At 50.6% G+C, this 28000-nt stretch overlaps 1 protein-coding gene across 1 annotated transcript; it reads left to right on the top strand.

Moving 5' to 3' along the window:
• LOC101136978 (AFG3-like protein 1) lies at window positions 1-27900 on the top strand. Its single transcript, XM_063700418.1, is given in 15 exon segments — window positions 1-197; window positions 5413-5500; window positions 7943-8037; window positions 9500-9643; window positions 12156-12224; window positions 13076-13200; window positions 16350-16450; window positions 19917-20024; window positions 20962-21087; window positions 23892-23972; window positions 26308-26423; window positions 26936-27136; window positions 27215-27409; window positions 27561-27819; window positions 27822-27900. Coding segments are annotated over 15 exon segments (1905 nt in total). The 5' UTR covers window positions 1-62; the 3' UTR covers window positions 27884-27900.
• Window positions 27901-28000: the final 100 nt, after the last annotated feature.

The following is a 28000-nucleotide window of genomic DNA, read 5'->3' on the forward strand; positions in this document are numbered from 1 at the left end:
CCTAGGACCGCTCTCCCATTGCGCATGCGCGCGCCCGGACGGCGCGGGGTCTGAGTCTGTGGATGTGGTACCGGCTGCTGGCGGCGGCCGGCAGTAGAGCGGTGGCTAGGCCGCTGGCCTTGTTGTGGCGATGTGGTGGCCCAGGAGGCGGCAGGACGTCCAAGACCAGCGCGAGGGCCCTGGGCAAGGCCCGACAGGTGAGCGGGGAGGTGCTCTCCGCCGGTTCCAGGCGGCTGGTCTGCGCTGGACGCCGCGTGACGCCATTCGCCTGCGCCGGCCGCGGGGGATCGCGGGAGCGCGGGGGCCCTGACCTGGTCCGCACAGTGAGGCCGACAGCCCCTGGCCAGAGCTTCCCGCCCCCCGCCTCCTCCGTCTCCAAACTCCTGCCCTTCTCCCCGCTACCTCTTCCACCCACTTCTTGCGGAATTCCCGCTGTTTCCTGGATGCCCGCTCCCCTCGGACATCGGAACCGGGACCTCCAGCCTCCTTGCTCGGCTTTGTAAAGCGCCGGGCATTGAGTGATTTGCGCTTGAGTCCCACCTCCTCGCGAACCAGCTTTGTGGCCCCGCGTGCCAGCCCGTTTCCTCCTGGGCTCGGCGGCGTTCGGCTTTATCCACCTCGCAGTTACTCAGTGAACCAGATACGATAAGAGGCGTGAAAGGGTTTTGCAAACTGTTCTTTATACAGCGACCAGTCACTGTCGTAACAGCTAATGCTGAGAGCTAAGGGCTTTACGCGGATTATCTAAGTCTTACACCCGCCCTATAGGTAGATATCGCTATAACCCTATTGTTATTTATTATATTATTTTTAAAAATTTGGGAGCGGGGCCGGAGTCTCGCTGTGTTGTCTAGGCTGATCTCGAACTCATGGGCACAAGCGATTCTCCTTTCTCAGCCTCTGGAGTAGCTGGGACTACAGGCTTGAGCCACGGTGCCCTGCTCATAACCCTGTTTTATAGGGTTAGGGTCTAAGACCGGAATATTCTGTATTTTAAGATTGCTTTATTTTTGTATTGATACATCCCAGTGGGCAGCAGTAACGTTGACTTGTTTTTCTAATGCAGAGTTGTTGAATTTTGATCCCAGAAAGCTGTCATGGTTTTCAGACAGCAGTAAAATAAGAAGGATCCCATGAGTATTTCTGTCCTGTCTTCAGGAATGAAGTCCCCCCCCACCCATCTCCATTCATTTGGGAAAGTGTATGATGGTTTAGTTTCTAGCAATATGAGTGAAAGCAGTCTTTCAGCTGTGGCCATGTGGCATCAGCATTACAGAGGTCCTCCTGGTTGTTAACACATATTGAAAGTCAGCAATATGCAATATCGGTGTGTACAGCCTAATATAGCCCAGGAGAGTTTTGAATCATTGAACTGCTATAGACCCCTTTATGAAGGGAGGACGGACGTTGAATGATCTTTGAGTTCCTTCCTGGACTGGATCATTTATCTGTTTCTCATTTATTAGAGATAGATCTGTTAATCATCTACCAGGGAATATCTTGGTGAACATGACAGGCAAGGGATCTGCCCCACTGGCTTGCTCTCTTTTGAGAGCTTTATGACTTGTGGACTGAGGGTGACATGCAGAGGTTGGAGAGGTGGCAGCAATTTGAATTTTTTTTTTTTTTTTTGAGACGGAGTTTCCCTCTTGCCCATGCTGGAGTGCAATGGCGCAATCTTGGCTCACTGCAACCTCCGGCTCCCAGGTTCAAAGCGATTCTCCTGCCTCAGCCTCCCGAGAAGCTGGGATTACAGGCGCATACCACCATTCCCGGCTAATTCTGTATTTTTAGTAGAGACGGCTGGGCACGATGGCTCACGCCTGTAATCCCAGCACTTTGGGAGGCTGAGGCGGGCAGATCACCTAAGGTGGGGAGTTCGAGACCAGCCTAACTGATGTGGAGAAACCCCGTCTCTACTAAAATACAAATTAGCCCGGTGTGGTGGCACGCACCTGTAATCCCAGCTACTCGGGAGGCTGAGGCAGGAGAATCGCTTAGAACCTGGGAGGCGGAGGTTGCAGTGAGCCAAGGTCGCACCATTGCACTCCAGCCTGGGAGTGAGACTCTGTCTCAAAAAAAAAAAAAAAACGAAACAAAACAAAAAACACCCTAACAGCTCTCCTCATGTAAAGCTTATGTTGTGGAGGCTTCCATGCAGTCATCTTTCATTCATTGAGCTACCTACTCTGTCCTTGTTCTCGTAGAGTTTACGTGCTGTGCAAGGAGGAACCAGACAATGGATAAGCAAGTATTAGGCATGTTAGGAAAAGGAAGCAGAATAAAGGAAACAGAAAATGAAGAAAGGGAATGGAGGAGGGATAAACCCTGTTATTTGTTGTGTCCCCTGCAGGAAGTGAGGGATTGAGATGAGCTTGCTAGGAAGATGGAATAGAAAGTGCACTGCCCTAGGGTGGGTCCAGCCTTGAGTTCTGTGTGATCAGCATGAGGAAGAGGTTAGTGATAGACAGGTCAAGGAGGGGCAGGGCCTCATAGGCCTGCTGAGGTTGCACCTGTGTGCTGTGTGTGAGTCTGTGGGACCCAGAATAATGGTCAACTCATTTATGGCCTGACTGGAAAGAGGACAGCAGCACTTTGCCCTGTTTAAGGGAGTTTGTGTTTTGCCTACCTTCACATCTTGGCTTTACATATACAAAAACTAATTTAGCAAGATTATCTACTGTGAGCTGTGAACTGACTTGCAGAAAACTCCAAGAAGGAATGGTAAACTCCTATCTTAGTGTTTAGATTTACTGTGAGAACTACATCCGGCTTAACCAGATTGTCTCCTAACCAAATCACAAAAGGACTAAATTGCGAATTAAAGCAAAGGAGTTGGATGTTTTATCAAGTTTTGGAAGCCTGAAGAGTCATACTTTGTACCTTCAGGGCTGTAGGCTACCGGGTATCTACCCGGCCCCCAGTACCAGTGCCACACTGTCTTTGAGGTGGTCCTGGGGTAGTCATGGAAAAGCTCTGGAAGATTGGGGCATCAGAATTCTCATTGCACACTTTCAGCTACCAGCTGTCTTCAGGCACTCACATTACCTCTCAGTTTCTACTTTCTCAGATGGGCAATGGGGATCAAGTGAGGTAAGAGGCACCCGGCACCGTACAACGTGCAGTATGGCCACCTTCTGTTGTTTGTGTAGGTTTCCTGTTGACCCACACCTCGGGTTCCAAACCCCCATCGGGGAAACATTCATGGGATCCTTCGAGAGTCATTGCTAGCTCTGTGTCAGGTACTATGTGCCATTGGTGCTGGGATGGCTGCTGCAGATCGATTTCGTTCACGATGTGGAATCGTTTGTTAGCCCCACAGCCTTTACTGTCAGCATTCTCTTTCTGAGCTGCTTTTTTTTTATGATTTTAATATCTTTTTCATAGTATGTCTTACTTTTTAGTCTACTGTGGTCTTTTATAGGGATATTTGAATAATGTAGTTAATTAGAAAGTTGCTAATTGGGGAATGATTTTACTTTGGGGTAGTAGCCTACAGAGTCAGCCTCCCCCTGAATGTTGACACAGCTGAAATAACATAGGTGTTGTCAACTGTGGGTCTTGTTTCATTATAATAAAATATTGGGGGCTCACACCTGTCATCCCAGCACTTTGGGAGGCTGAGACAGGTGGATCACCTGAGGTCAGGAGTTCAAGACCAGCCTGACCGATATGGTGAAACTCTGTCTCTAATAACAATTCAAAAATTAGGCAGTGTGGTGGTGTGCACCTGTAATCCCAGCTACTTGGGAGGCTGAGATAGGGAGAATCGCTTGAACCCAGGAGGCGGAGGTTGCAGTGAGCTGAGATGGCGCCACTGTACTCCAGCCTGGGTGACAGAGCAAGACTCTGTCTCAAAAAAATAAAATAAAATATTGGGGACAATATAAATTCACTGGTTATGTTGGGATTTTGTTGGATACAGTTAGTACTGGGTTATTGAGTGCTTAGATTTTGTTTTTTAATATTTGTGTGTGTGTGTGTGGTTTTTTTTTTTTTTTTTTTTTCCGAGAGAGTCTTACTGTCACTAGGCTGGAGTGCAGCGGCACAACCTTGGCTCAATACAACTTTCGCCTCCCAGGTTCAAGCAATTCTCCTGACTCAGCCTCCCGAGTAATTGGGATTACAGACGCCCACCTCCATGCCCGGCTAATTTTTGTATTTTTAGTACAGACAGGGTTTCACCATGTTAGCCAGGCTGGTCTCGAACTCCTGACCTCAAGTGATACTCCCGCCTCGGCCTCCCAAAGTACTGAGATTACAGGCATGAGCCACAACACCTGGCCAACGTTTTCCTCCTTGAAGACTGAAGAAAATACAGAGCTTCTGGAAAAATTATTTGTTTTCTTGGCCTGACAAAAACTTTTACCTCTTGCTGGATGCTGTATTACCTGTCTGTTGTCCCTGCTGTGAATAGCCACTGCACTCCAGTGAGACCCCGTCTTAAAAAAAAAAAAAAAAAAAAAAAAGGCCGGGCTCATGCCTGTCATCCCAGCACTTCGGGAGGCCAGAACGGGCAGATCACCTGAGGTCGGGAGTTCGAGACCAGCCTAATCAACATGGTGAAACCCCATCTCTACCAAAAATATAAAATTAGCTGGGCGTGGTGGCGGGTGCCTGTAGTCCCAGCTACTGGGGAGGCTGAGGCAGGTGGATCACGAGGTCAGGAGTTCGAGACCAGCCTAATCAACATGGTGAAACTCCATCTCTACCAAAAATACAAAATTAGCCGGGCGTGGTGGCGGGTGCCTGTAGTCCCAGCTACTGGGGAGGCTGAGGCAGGTGGATCATGAGGTCAGGAGTTCGAGACCAGCCTAATCGACATGGTGAAGCTCCATCTCTACCAAAAATACAAAATTAGCCGGGCGTGGTGGCGGGTGCCTGTAGTCCCAGCTACTGGGGAGGCTGAGGCAGGAGAATGGCATGAACCCAGGAGGCAGAGGTTGCAGTGAGCCGAGATCACACCACTGCACTCCAGTCTGGGCGACGGCAAAACTCCGTCTCAAAAAAAAAAAAAAAAGAAAAGAAAAGAAACCTCTTGGTCGACCAAAGATGAGTCATAGTGTATTTCAGTATTTAAATTTTACACAATTTTATGTTTTAGTCTTACAGTCTTGTTTTTGAAGCTGCAATATTTCAAGTTACTAAATAAATTGCCTCAGTTTCTAAGCCATGTTTTTTGTTTTTTGGGGGAGTTTTTTCTTGCTGTTGGAGGCTATAGCTATAAAAATTTGCAGTGCATTTCTGCAGTGAACTTGTTCCTGTTTATTCTATTGAATCATATTTCTAATGGGATATTTAAGGCAATAAGCTCCACCTCATCCTGCTTGCTCCAGTGGTTGTGGCCAGTGAGAATGTGCAGTGTTGTATTGCAGAAGAAGCTAATAAAGCTCATCTGGTCTCTTGTTTCAGTGCTTCCAGGGGATCCACTTTCAGAAGCTGACTCTGCAGGCAAGACCGACGTTATTTTCCCGGTGGCTGTGTTCAAAACCACCCAAAGGTACCTGTCTTTCATCCACCATCATTAACAGCATGAGGTTTACAGGAACTGAGTGGCTTCCTCAGAGCGTGACTTCTACAATGAGTGACCAGGGGGCGAGGATCCAGACAACTCAGGGCACACCCCACTCCACCCTGCCCCATCTTACCCCTTCCTGGCTTCCATATTGAGCCACACAACATCCAACACCTTCTCCATGTCTTTATGGTGTTGATATCTCTCTAAAGCTGGTGAGAGAAATCTCTTTCCAAAGGAAGGTGGTAGATGAATCTTTTGGAAGGTATGGGAACAAACCTTGGTTTCTGCGTATCTGACTCTGAGGACCAGCTAAGCCTCATGTTTGGAAAGCAGAACAGAAACAATGTGCAGACTGGCATTAGCTCAGAGCACACTTGCCCACTTGGAGTCCTTCTGTAGGCCATGGACCTGTGGTTTGTGCTTTGTGTCCAGGGACAGTGTTCACTGAAGCCCCTGGAGACCCTGTGTTCCACAGAGTAGAAGGTGCTCCCTGCACTTGCCTCAGTGTTAGGACCTGAGGGCACATGCCGATTGTATGCAGCAAGAAGAGAGGCAGGAGGAGGGAAAACTGGCCTCTCTCTCACTTTCTCTATATCGTCTTGACAGTATGGTTGCTTTTCTTGGTGTGATTCTGTCTTCTAAAATATTAGAACCAGGCTGGGCGCCACCGTCTGTAATCCCAGCACTTTGGGAGGCTGAGGTGGGCAGATCACCTGAGGTCAAGAGTTCGAGACCAGCTGGGCAACACGGTGAAACCCCGTCTCTACCAAAAATACAAAATTTAGCTGGGTGTAGTGGCGGGCGCCTGTAATCCTAGCTACTCGGGAGGCTGAGGCAGGAGAGTCACTTGAACCCAGAAGGCGGAGGTTGCAGTGAGCTGAGATCGTGCAACTGCACTCTAGCCTGGGTGACAAAGTGAGACTCTGTCTCAAAAAAAAAAAGAAAAAAAATAAAATGAAATGAAATACTAGAACCTCATCATTTTGTCCCTAAGGGTTTGAGAAATACTTTAAGAGGAGTGGAAGGAACACAAACTGAGAAACATCAACAGCACCAAAAAAAGGTAAAAGGGCCAGTTTGAAAAATCAGACTGTGAAGTTTTACAGTTGAGTACTTTTAAAGCATTCACTGAATGGGCTGATCTCCTTGGGAACTGATAAGCAGGTGGGCCTGTGAGTGTGTGATGGTGACATCGTCTTCCCTGAGCTTGCTCCTGGGCGGGTACCCATCCTTCCCAACTCACCAGCACCTTCTCAACCAGTTTAGATCCTAAGCCTCGACAAATCATTTAAAAATTATATCATGGTGTGATGGTGTGGATTGGGTTTTGGGATTGGCGAAGTCAGTATTTTGTGTTTCCCCTGTGAAATGTCTCCTGCTTGTGTACCGGTGAGCATGGGGTGAAGAAACACGTAAGTCATATTGGGAGGTGTGGTGACTTGCCTTGCTACGAAAGGAATGTTTCTTTTTTTTTTTTGAGACAGAGTCTTGCTCTGTCACCCAGGCTGGAGTGCAGTGGCACAATCTCGGCTCACTGCAAGCTCTGCCTCCTGGGTTCACGCCATTCTCCTCCTTCTCCTGCCTCAGCCTCCCGAGTAGCTGGGACTACAGCCGCCCGCCACCATGCCCGGGTAATTTTTTTGTATTTTTAGCAGAGACTGGTTTTCACCGTGTTAGCCAGGATGGTCTCGATATCCTGACCTCGTGATCTGCCCACCTGGGCCTCCCAAAGGGCTGGGATTACAGGCATGAGCCACTGCGCCCGGCCAAGGAATGTTTCTTTGAAGACTCATGTTTGTCCTTAAAATTTTGCAAATTTTTACTCCATCTTGTAATATGTTTGCCATTCCTGGGGTCACCTTGGCCTTCTCTGGCCTTTCATGGTGTTATTTTGCGGCTGTTGGAGTAGCACTGTATTTGTGAAGGGGACAGTGTCATGGCTTACTTGTTCTGGAACTTGTCCTGGAACATTACAGGAAGAGGCTGGTAGGTCCGTGGGACACAAATATACGTAGGAGGCCAGATTTTTTGGAGGAGAGGCAGACTCTGCTTAGAACGTGTGGTTTGTGTTCCCTGGTTCTCTTGAGAAGGGGGACCACCCATACCAGTCTGTCTTACCATTTTCTTCCTTTCTTTCTTTCCCCTAATAACAGCCAGTTTTGGGACTGTTACCCCAAAAAAGTTTACTATTAAAGCTCAATATGAAGCCAGCAAGGTGAAATTTTAGGGATTTTAGATGTATCTGAAGCTACTTCTCAGCAATATCTCCCCAGCCTCATCCTTTTCCTGTTGTCTCTTTATTTCCAGAAGGCACTGGTGTTATTAAAATTGTGTGTTGGAAGGTGTTTTTCTGTTTTCTGAATCTTCTTTCTCTGGAAAATCATGTGTAATTGCTTTTTGAAGTCTTGCTTTGTTTTCTCTCAGAGACTGGTGAACTAGAGAATGCTGAGTCTGGAGGAGACGGAGGCAGGAGAGGAGGGAAGCGGGATAACGTTGCCTGGTGGAGGCGGATGCAGAAGGTTTGTGTGCATCTTAGTCTGCGCCTGCTGCTGTAACAATACATCAGACTGGGTAATTTATAAACAGGATACATTTACTGCTCACAGTTGTGGAGGCTGGAGGTACAAGATCATAGCCTGGATAACATGAACGCTGTCTCCACAAAAAATACAAAAATAAGCCAGGCGTGGTGGTGCGTGCCTGTAGTCCCAGTTACTCAGGAGGCTCAGGTGGGAGGATTGCATGAAGCTGGCAGTCGAGGCTGCGGTGAGCCATGATCACACCACTGCACTCCAACCTGGGCAACAGATTGTGAGGGCACCAATCCCATTCGGGAAGGCAGAGCCCTTGGGACCTAATCCCCTCCCAGGGGCCCCATCTCTTAATACCTTCACCTTAGGGATTGAGTTCCAACATGGAAATTTTGGGGGAACACATAAATTTAAACCCATATCAATCTTTCTGCTTGTGTAAAGGTGAACTGTTGAATTAGTTCATAAGTTTCAAAGAAATTAGTTTCTAAAAATGTACTGAGGCCGGGTGCAGTGGGTCATGCCTGTAATCCCAGCACTTTGGGAGGTGGGAGGATTGCCTGAGCCTAGGAGTTTGACACCAGCCTTGGCAACATAGTGAAACCTTGTCTCTACAAAAAAAAAAAAAAAAAAAATTAGCCAGGCGTGGTGGCGTGTACCTCTGGTCCCAGGTACTCAGGAGGCTGAGGCAGGATTGCTTGAGCCCGAGAGGTTGAGGCTGCAGTAAACCATGATCGTGCGACTGCACTCCAGCCTGGCTGACCAAGTAAGACCTTGTCTCCAAAAAAAAAAAATTAAAAAAAAATAAAAATGTGCTGAGATTTCTATTTGGATTTTATTATTATTATTATTATTATTTTTGAGATAGGGTCTCACTGTGTCATCCAGGCTGGAGTGCAGTGATACGATCACTGCTCACTGTAGCCTTGACTTCCCAGGCTCAGATGATTCTCCCACCTCAGCCTCTAGAGCAGCTGAGACCACAGGCTTGCACCACCACTCCTGGCTAATTTTTTTAAAAATTTTTTGTAGAGATGGGGTCCCCCAACGTTGCCCAGGCTGGTCTTGAACTCCTGGGCTCAAGCAATCCTCTCACCTTGGCCTCCTTTAGTGCTGGGACTACAGACCTGAGTCACCATGCCTGGCCTCTATCTGGATTTTAACACACCCACATAAGAGATAACCCTAGCAACAATGGCTCAAACACAGCGCTCTCTGTGGACTTTCTGCTTCTCCTGAGGCATCTGGTGAGCTGCGGCTTTCAGTGTGTGTCATACACCACGTAAAGATCTTTCCTCATGAGAGGAACTGAGGCTACATTGTGTAGGGTCAGGAGTGGGGGGGGGGGGGGTTGGAAAACTTTTCTAATAACATCTGAAAAAGGAAATAGCTATTTTCTTAAAGAAACTACCTTCATTTAACTGGAAAATGTGTTTTCTTTTTTCCACAGGGGACTTCCCCTGGGATGACGAGGATTTCCACAGTCTGGCCCTTTTGGGGGCAGGCGTTGCCTTGGGATTTTTCTACCTCTATTTTCGAGATCCTGGAAGAGAAATCACTTGGAAGCACTTTGTACAGTATTACCTGGCCAGAGGTCTGGTGAGAGGAATTTATAGTTTACCTACCTGGGAAGGAGGCCGCTGTAGTGGTGCACGTGGTCTGCGATGCCCTTAAGAAGCTGTGAGCTCTGAGGCTTGGGTTGAAAACCCGTTGTGTGGTAGATGTCCTGGGCAGTCCCACCCTCAGGCCATAGATGAGACACAGGTTTACTTTTCTCAGTAGCCAGCCCAACAGAAGGTTAGGAAGCTCATTTTTTAGATGAGACACAGTTTTACTTTCCCCAACAGAAGGTTAATAAGACCATTTTCTTGCAAGGTGGAAGCTTCCTTAACATCTTGGCTTTTTGTTTTTAGCTGCAGCTTCTGTGAGTAAGTTCTGATTGTCTGATTGTGTCTGTTTATCATCAAGTGTCAATTTCATATCTAATTCAGATCTTTTGTTTCCCCTAGTGTACCCGTGTCCCCTCCTACACCCCTGTCCGTTGCTGGCTGACCCTGGACAGCGGCTGGGGCTTTGTGTCTGTGCACAGGGGCATGTGGCACCGGCAAGCCTCCGCCTGTCCTTCACTGGGCCTGGTCTGTCGGGTTGCTGAAGGCTGGTGAAGCACTGCTCAGGGTTTAGTAACCAGCAAGCCTCCCGCGCTTCTCAGTTGCCCTCAGAAGGACGTTTGTTAAGTGATACAGTGTTAAGATCTGAGCTTCTTTCTGTAGGAAAGTCCTGTTTTCCCACCAGGGTTTGTGGCTAAGGCCTTTTTTTTTTTTTTTTTTTTTTTTGAGACAGGGTCTTGCTCTGTCACCCAGGCTGGAGTGCAGTGGTGTGAAGTCTTGACCTTCTGGTTCCAAGCCAGCCTCCCACCTCAGCCTTCTGAGTATCTGGGACTGTAAAAATCGTAATTTTTTTTTTTTTTTCCGATATGGAGTCTCGCTGTGTCGCCCTGGCTGGAGTACAGTGGCACGATCTGTATTCACTGCAACCTCCACCTCCCTGGTTCAAGTGATTCTCCTGCCTCAGCCTCCTGAGTAGCTGGGATTACAGGTTCCTGCCACTACACCTCCATGGGAGGTGGAGGTTGCTAATTTTTTGTATTTTAATAGAGACAGGGTTTCACTGTGTTGCCCAGGCTGGTCTTGAACTCCTGAGCTCAGGCAATCCTCCCACCTTGGCCTCCCAAAGTGCCAGGATTACAGGCGTGAGCCACTGTGCCCAGCCCGCACTTTTTTTTTTTAGAGACATTGTCTCCTTATGTTGCCCAGGCTAGTCTCAGACTCCTGGGCTCAAGTGATGCTCCCACTTTGTCCTCCTGAAGTGCTATGATTACAGTTGTGAACCACCACCCAAGGCCTTTTTGTCTGGCCACAGGGCACACACCTGTCTTCAGAGAGGTCCTTGATGACTCCTTATGGGAGGAAGGGAGAGCTGCTGCAGCCCGTCTGTGCTGTTGGTCTTCACTCAACAGCTGCTGCCGTGAGGAGCAAGATGCCTGCTGGTGTGTGGGTTCTGGACAGATCCCAGAGCTTCTGTGAGGTCCTCTCCAGGTATCTGACACGCTGACCGTGATGCGGTTGTGTTATGGTCAAGAGGCTCCTGTCATAAACACGTTCATGTTGGTCACATGACCCTGAGTAGTCAAGAAAAGTAGCGTTATAGTGGTTTCAGATTCTGTGGAGAGGAGAAAGCAACGCTGTTGTCATGATACCTAATAAGGAAATGGCTGCACTCTCAAGTTGTGTTTTTGCTGCGCACCGGCTGTCGGGCTGTGTTCGCCGCTGAGTGGCTTTGGGGAGGTCTTTGGGGTTGCATTGTCATTCTTGGTGGCACCATTTTCTTGTGGTATCTGCAGCTGTGTGGGCGAAATGTTTCTGGATGAGTTCTGGAAGACTTTGCTGTATTGTCAGTCTGAGACCTCTATGCCTTTTAGATTTTGTTTTTCAGATGGAGTCTCACTCTGTTGCCCAGGTTGGAGTGCAGTGTACAGTCTTGGCTCATTGCCACTTCCACCTCCCGGGGTCAAGCAGTTCTCCCTGCCTCAGCCGCTTGAGTAGCTGGGATTACAGGGACGCACCACCACATCTGGCTAATTGTATTTTTAGTAGACACAGGGTTTCACCACGTTGGCCAGGCTAGTCTCGAACTCTTGGCCTCAAGTGATCCACCCTCGTCAGCCTCCCAAAGTGCCGGGATTATAGGTCTGAGCCACTGCGCCTGGCCTTCCTTTTAGATTTTTAAGTCACTCTGGAATCTTTGGTGCTCAGATGTACCAAATTGTAACTCCTCTTGAATTACATGCACAGGCCAGGCTAGAAATGTCCAAGTCAGTCAGAAAACAAAACTCGGATCTGCACAGCAGAGTGGATGCAGCTTCTCGGACACCGTTGGAGTCTCGGTCTGCACTGTGGGGCTGGTCTGAGGATGAGGCCCGTGGTTTAGTGTTGAATATGATACTCACTGCTTTAGCTGTGGGCTGGTCTGAGGGTGAGGCCCCTGTTTACTGTTGAATATCATACTCACTGCTCTAGCTGTGCTGATTATTTTTCTCTTTTTCCCAGGTGGACCGGCTGGAAGTCGTGAACAAACAATCTGTGCGTGTTATTCCTGCCCCTGAGACCTCTTCTGAAGTGAGGGGTGAATTTAAGGCTGAGTATTGCAGACATAAGTTTATTTCGTGTAAAAATGTAGTTTTCTATTTTTTTCAGTAAAATACTCCCTTAGTACCCATCAACTACTCATTAATGTGTTTTTTTCTCATTGGCGTGTATCAGTAACAAAGCCTTCCAAGGAGGACAGGAGCCCTTATAAGACTGACTAGGATTCAGATTTGCCAAGCAGTGTCTGAGAACAACTTATCAAGGATGGTGGGGAGAGAAGAGAAGGAGACAAAGACAAAAGAGTAAAAAGCCAAAAGGAATGGCTGGCCTTGGTGGCTCATGCCTGTAATCCCAGCACTTTGGGAGACAGAGGCGGACAGATCACTTGAGGCCAGGAGTTCAAGACTAGCCTGGCCAACATGGTGAAACCCCATCTCTACTAAAAATACAATAATTAGCCGGGCATGGTGGCCTGTGCCGGTAATCCTAGCTACTCAGGAGGTTGAGGCATGAGAATTGCTTGAACCCGGGAGGTGGAGGTTACAGTGAGCCAAGATCATCCCACTGCACTTCAGCCCGGGTGACAGAGGGAGACTGTCTCAAAAAAAAAAAAAAAAAAGAAAAAAGAAAAAGAGACAAAGGCACACCCCAGCAGTTGTTGGACATTTTACACTTCCGTCTAGAACTTAAAGACTAATTTCGTGGGGCCAAAACCAGAGTCTTCTGCTGTTAGTTAGTTTCCCTTGGAGCTAGCCTCTGCACAGGTCTCGCCCATGTGGAGATTAAGGCTAGGAGAAGAGGCAGTGAGAGGTGCGTGTGTGAGGGTGGGGCTCAGTGTGGGACACGGCGATGCACACTAAGCTTGCTCTTGCTCTCTGCAGAAGTTCTTGTGGTTTAACATTGGCAGCGTTGATACCTTCGAGCGGAACCTGGAGTCTGCTCAAGGGGAGCTGGGGATCGAGCCCCGCAACCAGGCAGCGGTAGTCTACACCAGCGAGAGTGATGGGTGAGGAGGATGGCGAAGGGCCTCTGTGTGAACACAAAACAGAAATGCAACATTTAAGCTGTGTTGGAGTTTGTTTTTCAAGCTTATTAGAGGCATCTGTAATAAGCAATGTCTGTAGTAAAAAATATATATATACTTTTATATATATACTTATATATACTTTACTTTTATATATACTTTTATATATATACTTTTATATATATATACTTTTATATATATACTTTTATATATATATACTTTTATATATATATACACACACACACACACACACACACACACACCGCCACATATATGTATATATTTGTTTTTTACTGTTTTTTCATGAGAATTGAAGCAGGGAAATATTTGGCTAGGCAATGTTAAAAAAGAAAACCAGTCGTTGGGTGTCATTGTTGGAGCAGAAATTCCCTGAAGTCCCATAGGAAGCCTTCCACCATTGGGCCATGCAGCAGGATCACTACGAGAACCCTGTCAAAATGCACTTTCATCATTTGTACCTGCCACTCCTGCAGAAGTGTCGAATTAACGTCCAGAGGTGGGGCTTGAGCACCTGTGACTTCCCCAGGCTCCCTTTTGGGCAGCCCTGACCCATCCTTCCAGGTGCTGGGGGTCCCTGCACACAACCCTGTAGCTCCCATGTAGTACCTGACACTTGGTTGTTCTTTTAGTTTTTTTTTTGAGACGGTCTTCTGCTCTGTCGCCCAGGCTGGAGTACAGTGGGGCGATCTCGGCTCACTGCAAGCTCCGCCTCCCAGGTTCACGCCATTCTCCTGCCTCAGCCTCCTGAGTAGCGGGGACTACAGGCGCCCGCCACCACGCCCGGCTAATTTTTTGTATTTTTAATAGAGAGGGGGTTTCACCGTGTTAGCCAGGATGGTCTCGATCTCCTGACCTCGTGATCCACCCACCTCGGCCTCCCAAAGTGCTGGGATTACAGGCGTGAGCCACCGCCCCCGGCCGACACTTGGTCATTCTAAGCTTCCCGTGGCTCTCATATTATCTTGGATTTCCGCTGCATCGTATGTTCTTAAAGTAATTATGGACACAAGGGCAAAGACCAGATGAAATACTCTGCATCCCAGGACTCAGCACAGAAGTCAGTGTTGCTAAGCGTGGATCCTGTTTTCGTGTTTTCACTTCTTGGGTTTGTCATTGCTGTGTCTTCTCTGGCCCTTCTGCCCTGAATTGGAAACTGAACCGAGAGAGAGTACAAATCCAGTACCAGCTTTAGCCAGGAGGGTGTAAAAATTGGAATCGTAGTGGTGTGGGCGGTTTCTTTGAGACGTATGTTTAAGCACAGCGTAGGGGCTGCAGTGGGGTTAGAGAAGGTGAGGCAGGTAGAATTCTGGAGATTCTCTCTCAGATTCTAGTGGCAGAGCCCGAAGTGCCTGCGGTCTCCTGCTGGATGGAGCTCCCGGATGTCATCTGGGTGCTGACTTGGGTTCTGTCTTTGCTTGTTGAGTTGCCAGGATGCCTGGTTGTATGTGGGGCTGAAAGTGAGTGTGGAGCCGCTGAAGGAGGGATGGCCTCGAGCCTTGGAAGAGCAAGAGCAAAGACAAAAATAAACCAGGAGGACATTTGGTGTCTTCCTGTGACAAAACAAGCCCAGTTGGCCCTAGATGTGAGTAGGCCTTGCTGGGTCTGCTGGCGGCACCTCCCGGGGGAGACACTGTGGTGTAAGCTCCAGCAGGGCTGCTTGGCCAGGTGGAGGAGGTGGAGGAGGTGGTGGGTGGTCACTCTCCCTGCCCCACCAAGCCAGCCACAGGTTCCATCAGGGAGATAGAAATGCCTGTGACTAGAGCCTTCAGAATTGGAGAGGCCTCGTGCTTGATGGACTTTGACACATTTAAAAGAAAGAGGCCGGGTGCGGTGGCTCACAACTGTAATCCCAGCACTTTGGGAGGCCAAGGCGGGCGGATCACGAGGTCAGGAGATCGAGACCATCCTGGCTAACATGGTGAGACCCCATCTCTACTAAAAATACAAAAAATTAGCCGGGCGTGGTAGCAGGCGCCTGTAGTCCCAGCTACTCGGGAGGCTGAGGCAGGAGAATGGTGTGAACCCGGGAGGCGGAGCTTGCAGCGAGCCGAGATCTCGCCACTGCACTCCAGCCTGGGTGACAGAGTGAGACTCCTTCTCAAAAAAAAAAAAAAAAAAAAAGAGGCCGAGGGCCGGGCGTGATGGCTCACAGAGGTAATCCCAGTGCTTTGGGAGGCTGAGGAGGGAGGATCACCTGAGACTAGGAGTTCGAGACCAGCTGGGCAACATAGTGAGACTGCGTATCTATAAAAAGTTAAAAAATTATCTGGTGTGGTGGCGCATGCCTGTGGTTCTAGCTCCTCAGGAGGTTGAGGCAGGAGAATCTCTTGAGCCTGGGAGTTCAAGGTTACTGTGATCATGCCACTGCCCACCAGCCTGGGTGACAGTGAGACCCTATCTCAAAAAAAGGAAAAAACCCTGCTCCCTTTTGTGTAGCAACACAAAGTCCTAGAGCGGTCTCCTCTAAGAGACAGGGTTTTGCTTTGTCATCCAGGCTGGAGTGTAGTTGTGTAGTCATGGCTCACTGCAGACTTGAACTCCCAGGCACAAGCAATCCTCTCACCTCAGCCTCCTGAGGAGCTGGAACTACAGGCACATGCCACCATGCCCAGCTAATTTTTGTATTTTTAGTAGAGACAGGGTTTCACCAGGTTGGTTAGGCTGGTCTCGAACTCCTTACCTCAGGTGATCCACCTGCCTTGGCCTCCCATAGTGCTGGGATTACAGGTGTGAGCCGCCACACCCGGTCATTTTTATATTTTTTTTAGAGACGGAGTCTTGCCACGTTGCCCAGGCTGGTCTTGAACTTCTGGGCTCAAGAGATCCTCTCACCGTGGCTTCCCACAGTGCTGGGATTACAGACGTGACCCACCGTGCCTGGCATGAAGGTGCTATTTCTGACCTCCTGAGTGTGACAGGTAGTTCTCTTGGATTTTCCAGCTCTTTCTTGTGAAGTCTGGTGCCCACCCTTCTCCTGTTTGGCATTCTCCTCTATGCTGCCAGGAGGGGCCTTATGGGATCCAGGCGCAGTAGACGAGGAGGGGGCCTCTTCGGTGTTGGTGAGACAACAGCCAAGATCTTAAAAAGCAACATCGATGTGTGATTTGCAGACGTAGCTGGGTGCGAAGAAGCCAAATTGGAAATTATGGAATTTGTGAATTTCCTGAAGAATCCCAAGCAGTATCAGGACTTAGGAGCAAAAATTCCAAAGGTATTGATTTTAGAAAACATAGTAATACTCTGAGCTCCACAGAGATGGCTGTGGGTCAGAGTCGGTTCTTACTCCTGTTTTATTAATTTAATATTAATTACATAGAACAACAGGTACAACTTGTATGAACAGGCTTGGGATCAGATGTAGTTGCCTCTTGGTAAGCCCATGACCCAGCCAGCGGCTAGGTGTGTGCAGCCAGACGGCGGCTACGTGTGTGCAGGCAGTCAGCCAGCACGTTGCAGGTGGTGTGGGTCAGGGTGCTGGATCTGGCTGCTGGGCACACAGAGCAAGTTTATCTCTTCGTGCCATTTTGGGGTCATGACTCTTTGGGGGCCTGAGAGAAGCCATGGATTTGTTTTCCCAGAAATATTTGCATTCACAGAAACTCGATTCACACACCCTTTTAACTCACCTCTGGGCTTTGGACCAGGCTGACACCCAGATCCTTGCAGTGGCCTTGCACCCCCACCTCCAGCACCTCCCGATGGGGTGGGCATTCACTGGGCAGTTTGTTCCAAACAACAGATAATGGTTATACCAAGCACTGGGAACCTGGGGCGGAGCCAGAAGGTGACAGACCTGTTTTCCACTTTGATGAGCATGAGGCTGGGAAGCAGGTGTGTGTGACGGATGTGCAGAGCCTGGGGCCTTCTGCTCCTGTTGGAGCTCCACTGGCAGCTGCCACTCACCTCAGCTCATAGTCAGGTGCTGCAGTGGGTGGTTCTCTTTGCCTTTCAGAATTTTTTTTTTTTTTTTTGAGACGGAGTCTTGCTCTGTTGCCCAGGCTGGAGTGCAGTGGTGCGATCTTGGCTCACTGCAACCTCCACCTCCCGGGTTCAAGCGATTCTCCTGCCTCAGCCTCCTGAGAAGCTGGAATTAACAGTTGTGTATCACCATGCCCAGCTAATTTTTGTAATTTTAGTAGAGACAGGATTTCACCCATGTTCGCCAGGCTGGTCTCAAACTCCTGACTTCAGGTGATCCACCTGCCTTAGCCTCCCAAAGTGCTGAGATTACAGGTGTGAGCCATCGCATCCTTTTTTTTTTTTTTTTAAATTTATGTCTATTGCTGCTGAACAAATTACAGTTTTTTTTTCATATGCATGTATTTGCTGGGGAAAATCTGTATGATAGAGGGAGTGGGTGAGGCAGTCAGGTACCAAGAAAGGCCCCTCCCGTGGTGTGTTGGTCCCCCTTTCCCAGCAGGCAGGGGCTCCTGCGAGAGGGGACTCTGTCAGCTTCTGTGTTACATCACAGGCCTCATGCTGTGCTGTGGATGTCAGGAAAGAGTTAGTGGGGTCAGGGCCCATCTGGGTTTCCCGTTCTTGGGTATGAGGTACAGTGATTTCCCAGAATTACCTCTGCCTGTGGCATCCCCCATGAGAATCCATCATGAAGAGCTGGCTGTGTGTGCGGCCATGGTGGGTGCCTCTCCTGGAGCACATGGGTAGGACGGAGTGTGCTGTGGGCAAGTCTGGCCCCCTCCTGCCCTGCAGCTCCTTAGCCATCCCTAATGGGATTCTTCTTAGTCAATCTCAGAAGTCACCAGTTTAAGCAGCTCTCACCTGTTAAGAGCCCGATGTCACCATTCTGTTTCAGGGAGCCATGCTCACTGGTCCTCCTGGTACCGGCAAGACCCTTCTTGCCAAAGCAACTGCAGGGGAGGCCACTGTGCCCTTCATCACTGTGAACGGGTCTGAGTTCCTGGAAATGTTTGTTGGCGTTGGGCCAGCAAGGGTAGGTGGATGGGAACCTGCTGCAGGTGGCCTCAGCACCGTGCCTTGACCAGGACCGGTCAACTTGAATAGCTTAGTGTGGGGCCCTGGGCATGGGCATGTGTGGGAGGTGCTGGTGCGCTGAGGCAAAATGGGTCAGAGGTTTCCAAGGAGAGGATGGAGGATAACTGGCGTTCCCGTCTTCCTACCAGTAGCAAAACCGATTCTGGGTGGGTTCCTGTTTCAGGTTCGTGACATGTTTGCAATGGCCCGAAAAAACGCTCCATGTATCTTATTCATTGATGAGATTGATGCGATTGGCAGGAAGCGAGGCCAAGGGCACTTCGGAGGCCAGAGTGAGCAGGAGAACACCCTGAACCAGATGCTCGTGGAGAGGGACAGTGTGTGCAGCTGTTCCCCTGCAGCTGCTTAGGAATAGTCTGCACAGCCTTTTTCTGTACAGTCACCCCCAGAAGAGAATCCCTGATTATTCTGTTTTTAAGGAAGGGTTCTCTCAGGCAAACGTACTGGAGAAAGCTGTGTTAGATTCACAAGCCTCCTCCAGTGCATTCCCCTGCCCCCAGATGGGGAGGAGTTCTCTGGAGTGTGGAGATACCTGCTTCTCTGGGGAGGGGGACCAGGTAGCCGAGCATGGCTGCTCCTGACGGTGCCCACAGGGTGGTGTGTGCACAACCCATGCTCCTTCCACTCTGAGCCTTGTCTTGCTGCCCCTGCATCACCCAGAATCTCACAGACTCCCCAGGCCTGCCTCCTCTCAGAGTGATTGTAGCTAAGATGTGACTGATCGTTGTCTGTCAGTCCTGCTAAAGCCTCGTTGGACACGTCCAGGCTTCTGTGCCAGCTTTCAGATTTGGAAAAACTTTCACTTAGACCTTTGGCAGATTTGATTTTCACTTTGGCTTTAGGGCCGTGTTGGGGTCCCTAAGACCACCCCAGATGTGGTGACTTGCTAGGAGAAGTCATAGGACTCAGTCTATAGTAGCACTCGGGGCTTTAATTTATTACTGTTAAAGGACACAGCAAAGTCAGCCAGGGGAGAAGGCGCATTGGGTCGTGGGGAGACCAGGTCAGTGTTGAACCCTCCCCCAATGGAGCCACATGGGACGCGCTGACTTCCCCCAGCATCAAGCTGTGACCACGCCTGCCTGATGTTGACCAGGAAGCTCAGGAGAGACTTGGTTCCCAGGGTTTTTGCTGGGGGTGCACAAAGCGTTTGGGCCCAGGGAGCTGTTTTCTCAAGGAATGGTGGGAACGCTCCCAGAATCACAGTGCCCAGACACTGCCCTTGCGAGCAGGCCTTTCTGAGGACAGCAGTCAGGCCTGCTGTGTTCAACACTTCTCTACGGGCCAAAAGCATTTCCTAAATATTGTTTTGTCTTTAGTACTCAGTAGTAATTCTAGTTAGATGGTGACTGTTTTGATATCTGGAGGGGACCGATTGGAGAGAGGAGGGAAGTGGAGCACTCAGCCTTTCTCCTCCCTTCCCCTCTGCTGGGCATTCCATTTCCTGTGCAGCCCCTGGCTTGCCCTCCTCCACTCCAGCACCATGTGGTGTCAGAGGCTGCAGGAACCCATAATAAGTCAGGATAAGGAGGGCCCACGCCCTGGACTTCTCTGTACCCCCTGAGCCAGGCTGTGGGGTTCCCAGTTAGCGGAGGGATGGCTGGTTACCTGCCATGCACACATCGGGCTAGCTGCTAAGGCTCACCTGCTTCTCCTGTGTCCAGGGTTCAACTCTGCCACCAACGTCGTGGTGTTGGCTGGCACCAACCGCCCTGGCGTCCTGGACCCGGCCCTCATGCGGCCTGGCCAGTTTCATCGCCAGATTTACACTGGTGAGTACCCCTTTCTCAGGGTTGGGCCTTTATCCCCTTGGCCAAAAAGTTTGTTTAGGTGATTTGCAGTGTATTTGGAGGAGATTTTGATAGTAATTCCGAAGCAGTTAATGTAACATTTTGAAAATGTGTGAGAGCCCCAGGTTGCTGCCGTCAGTCCTGCCCCTGGCAATCCACTTTTTGGCAAGAATATATGTGGTTGGGCCTGCAGGGATGTTGCTGCAACACAGAGAGGTGGGAGGGATGTGACAGATACTTATTCTCCAGCTTTTTTTTTTTCCCACTACTATAAAAATTTGATAGTCGGCTCAGCGTGGTGGCTCACACCTGTAATCCCAGCTCTTTTGGAGGCTGAGGCAGGCAGATCACTATGTCAGGAGTTTGAGACCAGCCTGGCCCATATGGTGAAACCTTGTCTCTACTAAAAATACAAAATTAGCCGGGCGTGGTGGCGTACGCCTGTAATCCCAGCTACTCGGAAGGCTGAGGTAGGAGAATCGCTTGAACCTGGGAGGCGGAGGTTGCGGTGAGCCGAGATCGCACCACTGCACTCCAGCCTGGGCAACAAGAGCAAAACTCTGTCTCAAAAACAATAAATTATGAAAAAGTAAAAACTGAAAATTTAGAAGACAGCAATTTATCCCTCACTCTTCACCCTGACGGTCAGCGATCGTCGCCTTCCCCCTACCCTCCTGTGTGTGTTAGGAAGCATTAATCCCGTGTGGCCCTCGGCTGAGGGGTTTAGTAGCTGTGGAGGCAGATGTGTGTGTGGCCTGGCTGGTTTCTGCCATTGCTTCCAGCTGTGTCTGGAGGATGACAGCAGAGACCTCCACAGGGACCCCAGCTGTCCTTGCAGTTCTGTGGTATGGTTGTGGGTGACTTTTCTGAAGACCCAGAAAGCACAAGAGCCCATGCTTCTTTCTCTGTTTTTCATTAGGTCCCCCTGACATCAAAGGCAGGTCCTCCATCTTTAAGGTCCACCTGCGCCCACTGAAGCTGGACGAGAGCCTCAATAAGGACGCCCTGGTGAGGAAGCTGGCAGCGTTCACCCCAGGCTTCCCTGGTGAGTGCTGCGGGCTGTGCTGTTCCCCGTGGTGGGAGCCATGTGTGCTCTGCTCCTTGTCATGGGGGGTGGTGACTGGCCGTTCTCATTCAGTTCTGGCAGTGCTCACCCTTGTCTGCAGGACTTTTTGCCTGTTGAGAGTGTTCAGAGGCCTCAGAGATCAGTTTCTTAGCCCCAAAACTAATTTGTACCCACTTGAATTTCTGTCTTAATTAAAGTCAGACTTAGTGAGTCTTACTGCAGAGCTGACAGTAATGTCCCAGGGGGAGAATCTGGCAACCTGATGCTTCCCGCAGCGTTTCTGCCTGGGGCTTGCCCTCCCTGCTGAGGAAGCTCGTTTGCTTTTCTCTCTTCTTTTCAATGAAATCCTGGTCTATGCTAGGAAACCTACTTCCCTGCCTAGGTGGGATTACCCTCAGTAATGAGTGGGGACTTTTCCAGGGGGATTCCTGTTCTTTTCACCCATGCTCCGCAGCTCTTTGCTGCGTCAGTACCTCATGGTTATGTGGCCATTGGCCACGGCTTCTGACCTATGCCCACCTGCTCCTGCCACCCCTGGAACATTCTGCTGTGGCATCTTATCACCTCCAGCTGCCTTGGTGCCCCCAGTGGTACCCGTCCCCTGGCTCCCCACAGCGTCCTGCCTAGTGTCAGGTCACGTGTATTCACACAGGATTGTATGTTTGTCTGCTGCAGGATGGTGAGTGAGGTCTTGCCTGGCAGGTATCTGAAAGGTGTCATCTGTCTTAGACACAAAATGTGCTTCCTCCCTTTTGTTCTCTCCTCTGGCTGACTTCAGATGTCTGTTTACATACCAAAGTTAAAAAGCTGGAATGTTACCAAGACTGCTTTCTTCTGCCCATAGAGGGGGATGACTCAGCAGGGATGACTCAGCACTACTCCTCAACAGAGATGACTTTGATGACTCTGCCCCTCAGCAGGGCTTACTAAGCACTACCCCTTAACAGGGATGACTCCGCACTGCCCCTCAACAGGGATGACTCAGCAGAGATGACTTAGCACTGTCCCTTAGCAGGGATGACACAGCAAGGATGACTCAGCACTGCCCCTCAACAGGGATGGCTCAGCAGGGATGACTCAGCACCGCCCCTCAACAGGCATGACTCTGCAGAGATGACTTAGCACTGCCCCTCAGCAGGGATGACTCAGCAGGGATGACTCAGCACTGCCCCTCAACAGGGATGGCTCAGCAGGGATGACTCAGCACCGCCCCTCAACAGGCATGACTCAGCAGAGATGACTTAGCACTGTCCCTCAGCAGGGATGACACAGCAAGGATGACTCAGCACTGCTCCTCAGCAGGGATGACTCAGGGATGACTCAGTACTGCCCCTCAGCAGGGATGACTCAGTACTGCCCCTCAGCAGGGATGACTCAGCACTGCCCCTCAACAGGGATGACTCGGCAGGGATGACTCAGCACCGCCCCTCAACAGGCATGACTCTGCAGAGATGACTTAGCACTGCCCCTCAGCAGGGATGACTCAGCAGGGATGACTCAGCACTGCCCCTCAACAGAGATGACTTAGCACTGCCCCTCAGCAGGGATGACTCAGCAGGGATGACTCAGCACTGCCCCTCAACAGAGATGACTTTGATGACTCTGCCCCTCAGCAGGGCTTACTAAGCACTACCCCTTAACAGGGATGACTCCGCACTGCCCCTCAACAGGGATGACTCAGCAGAGATGACTTAGCACTGTCCCTCAGCAGGGATGACACAGCAAGGATGACTCAGCACTGCCCCTCAGCAGGGATGACTCAGGGATGACTCAGTACTGCCCCTCAGCAGGGATGACTCAGTACTGCCCCTCAGCAGGGATGACTCAGCACTGCCCCTCAACAGGGATGACTCAGCAGGGATGACTCAGCACCGCCCCTCAACAGGCATGACTCTGCAGAGATGACTTAGCACTGCCCCTCAGCAGGGATGACTCAGTAGGGATGACTCAGCACTGCCCCTCAACAGGGATGACTCAGCAGACTCAGGGATGACTCAGCACTGCCCCTCAGCCGGCATGACTCAGCAGGGATGACTCAGCACTGCCCCTCAGCAAGGATGACTCAGCAGGGATGATTCAGCAGAGATAACTCGGGGATGACTGACTGCCCCTCAGCAGGGATGAGTCTGTTTTGCTCCGATGGAAGCATCTGTAGTGTCCATCAGCGGGTGAACGGCCAAAGTGGTGTATACTGTAGTCAAATTCAGCTATAAAAAGGAATAAAGTACCGATGCATGCCACAACATGGGTGAACCTAGAAAATACTGTTCTAAATGCAAGAAGCCAGGCACAAAAGGCCACATAGTATATGTTCCCATTTATGTGAAATGTGCAGAATAATAAAAATGTATAGAATAGCAAATCTGTAGGGACAGACATGAGGTGAGTGGTTGCCAGAAGTGGAAATGGGAGTTAACTATAAATAGCACAGGGTACCTTACAGAGATGATGGAAATGTCCTAAAACTAGATTATGGCAATAGTTGCACTGCGTGATCAGTTTATTAAAAATCGTTGATGTGTGTGTGTAAACTGGGTGGATTTTATGGTTTATAAATTATACCTTAATAAAGGTTAACAAAAAATGTGGCTAAATAGTGGTGACTGATGGACACCTCCCATTACCTTTAAGTTCTCTACTGAAGTTCAGCCTTGGCCTCTCTGCTGGAGATTTTCCTTAACAACTGATCTGGGTCAAGCTCCAGCGGCCACGAGCAGCACTGACTGTTGGCTATTTCTTCCTTCCTGGGTCTGGTGCTGATATTTCGAATGTTTGCAATGAAGCAGCCCTGATTGCTGCCCGGCATCTGAGTTCTTCTGTTCAGGAGAAACACTTTCAGCAGGCCATTGAGAGGGTCATCGGAGGTGAGCCTGGGAGCCCTTAGGGAGGGAGGGGTGTTTGCAGCTCTGGGCCTGGCAGGCTCACCCCCTGGCCCCAGTTTCAATTCTGCATGCAGGCCGGGCGCAGTGGCTCACACCTGTAATCCCGGCACTTTGGGAGGCCGAGGCAGGTGGATCACTTGCGGTCAGGAGTTTGAGACCAGCCTGGCCACCATGGCGAAACCCTATCTTGATTTTTAAATACAAAAATTAGCCGGGCATGGTGGCACACACCTGTAGTCCCAGCTACTCAGGAGGCTGAGGCAGGAGAACCTCATGAACCCGGGAGGCAGAGGTTGCAGTGAGCCAGGATCGTGCCACTGCACTCCAATCTGGGCGACAGAGCAAGACTCCGTCTCAAAAAAAAAAAAAAAAAAAAAAAAATCAATTCTGCCTGCAGGAACCAATTTTCTAAACCAACATATGGGACTTGGGATCTTCCAATAGCTTTCATGCCCCTTCTGGGAGCAACATTTAGAAATTGAAAGAGATGAGCCTTCCAGGCCGTCAGAGGCCCAAGGAGGCATATTAGAACCCGGTTTGAATGCCTCCTGTGGAGGGCAAAGGAGCCTTCTTCCCTGAAGGGAATGGATGAGATTTCCTGGGAAAAGCCTCCTGGAAGCTGTAGGGACCTTCCCGGGCCTCCTCAGGACAGTACTGTTGTGAAAGGAGTGAACAAAGTGAATTTCCTTTTTTCCTTTTTTTTTTTTTTGAGACGGAGTTTCGCTCTTGTTGCCCAGGCTGGAGTACAGTGGCGTGATCTCGGTTCACTGCAACCTCTGCCTCCTGGGTTCAAGCGATTCTCCTGCCTCATCCTCCTGAGTAGCTGGGATTACGGTCACGTAGCACCACACCTGGCTAATTTTTGTATTGTTAGTAGAGATGGGGTTTCACCATTTTGGTCAGGCTGGTCTCAAACTCCTGACCTCAGGTGATCTGCCCACCTCGGCCTCCCAAAGTGTTGGGATTAAGGGTGCGAGCCACTGTGCCCAGCCTTACAGTGCATTTGCTTCAGCTTGGTGGGGAGTGGTATCCATCTCTGTCTTCAGCTCAGCAGACTGTAGAGTGGGCTGGATCACACAGCCTCCTGCAGCTTAGGGAACTGGAGTCAGCTGTGAGGAAGGGTCTCCTGGGGCTGCCAGACCAGGCAATGCCAACACGGTCTTGCTTGGCCTGGCTCTCCCTGGTGCTGTTCTGAGAGTGGAGAATAGGGAGGTGGCCAGTAGCCATCCTTCATGGTCCACCCCAAGCTGTGAGAGCTGATGTTGGTCAGGTGGAAGAGCATTCTAGCTGCTGCTGCTTTATTTAACCATTTATCAAAGTATAATGTATACATAAAGTACTTATGATATCGAGTATCCCAAAGCAAACACCAAAGGGTTTTTTTTTTTTTTTTTCTGAAATGAAGTGGAGTCTCGCTCTGTCTCCCAGGCTGGAGTGCAGTGGTGCAGTCTTGGCTCACTGCAAGCTCCGCCTCCTGGGTTCAAGCGATTCTCTTGCCTCAGCCTCCCAAGTAGCTGGGACTACAGGTGTGCACCACCACGTCCAGCTAGTTTTTTGTATTTTTAGTAGAGATGAGGTTTCACCATGTTAGCCAGGATGGTCTCGAACTCCTGACCTCGTGATCTGCCTGCCTTGGCCTCCCAAAGTGTTGGGACTGCAGGCGTGAGCCACCGCTCCCTGCCCAAAGCTGCTTATTTTTATTTAACTTGAAAAAATTTTAAAAAATTTTATAGAGATGAGGTCTTGCTATGTAGCCCAGGCTGGTCTCGATCTCCTGAGTTCAAGTGATTCTCCTACCTTGGCCTCCAGAGTTCTAGGATTCCAGGTGTGGTCACTTGTGTCCTGCCACCAAAGCCTCCTGAGGGCTGTCCTGGTGTGATTAGAGGGCTCTGAGCAGGGCCAGCTGTGCCATCTGTGCTTTTCCTTTGTCCTGTTACGTGCCCTTGCACTGGGCCATTAGGGCTCTGAGATCATCCCTCTCCATCCTGTCATGCTGTGCTGTCATCTTTAGTCTGTCATGCTGTGCTGTCATCTTTAGTCAAGTCAGAGGATACGGTGCTTCGCTGTGTTTCACACACAGCTGTTCCCATTGGCTTCAAATGGGCCTGTTTAGTTAAGGCTTTGTGTGAGGTATGTGGGAAGTGGGTTTCACTTTCAAGAAGGCAGCATGGAGCTGGGGCTTGGCCTCTGCTGTCTGGTATAGACGATCCTGGGGATCAGGTGTAGCTGCAGACACGGCTGGGCGCAGAGGGAGTGGCCTCATTTCCCAGCCACCTACTCCTGCCGTGCCTCACTTGCCGGGGAATGTGATGTGTAGGTCTTGAGAAGAAGGCCCAGGTCCTGCAGCCCGGTGAAAAGACAACTGTGGCCTACCACGAGGCCGGACACATGGTGGTAGGCTGGCTCCTGGAGCACGTGGACCCCCTGCTGAAGGTTGGTCTTCCCACCCTGAGTGAGTCCACCTGGCAGGCTTGGGCCTGGTATCTCTGGGCCAACCTGTGGTCATGTGGGCATGGTACATTCAAGGATTGGCCTTGTAGCTTTTTAAGGAGTATACTGCTCTAGAATTTGTCAAAAGATCCCTTTGGGGTGGGAAAGCAGGGCAGTGGGTTCCAAATGGGGCCTTGGCCATGCAACTCCAGGGAGCAGCCTCAGTGTTAAACCCGCCTCACTCCTGAGCTCTGGATTCGACCGTTGGCCTCTCCAGAGACTCTGCAGGGTGGGCAGAGTGTAGGTGGTTTCCACGTGAAGCTCCCAAAGGCGGGTGCACTTCTTGGGGCATCCCCATGGTGTATGGGGGGCCTGGGTCAGGCTGTCTTCTCTCCTGTTCCAGTAGAAGGACCTGTGGTCAGAGCTAGGATCAGGTGGCCTGGCCGCTCCAGGGTGGCTCCTGGAGGAAGTGGGGACAGTGTTTGGGGTGATGAGGGCATGTGTCCTGTCCTCAGGTGTCCATCATCCCCCGGGGCAAGGGGCTTGGCTACGCACAGTACCTGCCCCGGGAGCAGCAGCTCTACACCCAGGAGCAGCTCTTCGACCGCATGTGCATGATGCTCGGGGGCCGGGTGGCCGAGCAGCTGTGCTCCGGGCAGATCACTACGGGGGCTCAGGACGACCTGAGGAAGGTCACCCAGAGCGCCTACACCCAGGTAAGGGTGGGCATTCCCCGGCACGGGCCGCAGGAGGCTCTTTTGGGCGCAGGCTCATCCTGGGTTCCGCACTTGCAGGTTGTGCAGTTTGGGGTGAGTGAGAAGCTGGGCCAGGTGTCCTTCGACTTTCCCCGGCAAGGCAAGGCCCTGGTGGAGAAGCCGTACAGCGAGGCAACCGCCCAGCTCCTTGATGACGAGGTCCAGCACCTCGTCACTGCCGCCTACAGGCGCACCCTGGGCCTGCTGACACAGTGCCGGGAGCATGTGGAGAAGGTGAGTGTGGCCTCTGCCCAGACAGGTCGTGGGTCCCATGTTGAGTTACGGTCATGCCACACCCGAAGGCCACACCCATCCTTCAGCTTGCTTAGGTTTGGGCTGTGATCATGTCCTCAGAGCCGTCTGACAGGTGGGCCGTTGTTTCCAGGTGGGCCAGCGGCTCCTGGAGAAGGAAGTGCTGGAGAAGGCAGACATGGTGGAGCTGCTGGGCCCCCGGCCCTTCGCGGAGAAATCTACCTATGAGGAGTTTGTAGAGGGCGTGGGCAGCCTGGAGGAGGACACATCCCTACCCGAGGGGCTGAAGGGTTGGAACCGTGGACAGGAGGAGGAAGATGTGGAGAGCAGCCTGTGCAGGGGGCTCTGCGTAGCCTGTGGCGGTCGCCTGCACCTGCTGCTGGGTGGAGTTGGGTGACTGCCACTTACCTGGGGCCTTTGCAAAGCAGCTGCGGAATCTCACCCAAAACAAATTAAAACGTGACAACTGTGAATGGGCGTTTTAGATTAGGGTGCTCTGAGCCCACATGCAGGGAGTAGGAGTGGGAGTGGGCAGAGGGGGTACCCTGAGTCCCTGGGCCCTCCCGCTGGAGG

The sequence above is a fragment of the Gorilla gorilla genome, chromosome 18 (assembly GCF_029281585.2).
Source record: "Gorilla gorilla gorilla isolate KB3781 chromosome 18, NHGRI_mGorGor1-v2.1_pri, whole genome shotgun sequence".
Lineage (NCBI taxonomy): Eukaryota > Metazoa > Chordata > Mammalia > Primates > Hominidae > Gorilla > Gorilla gorilla.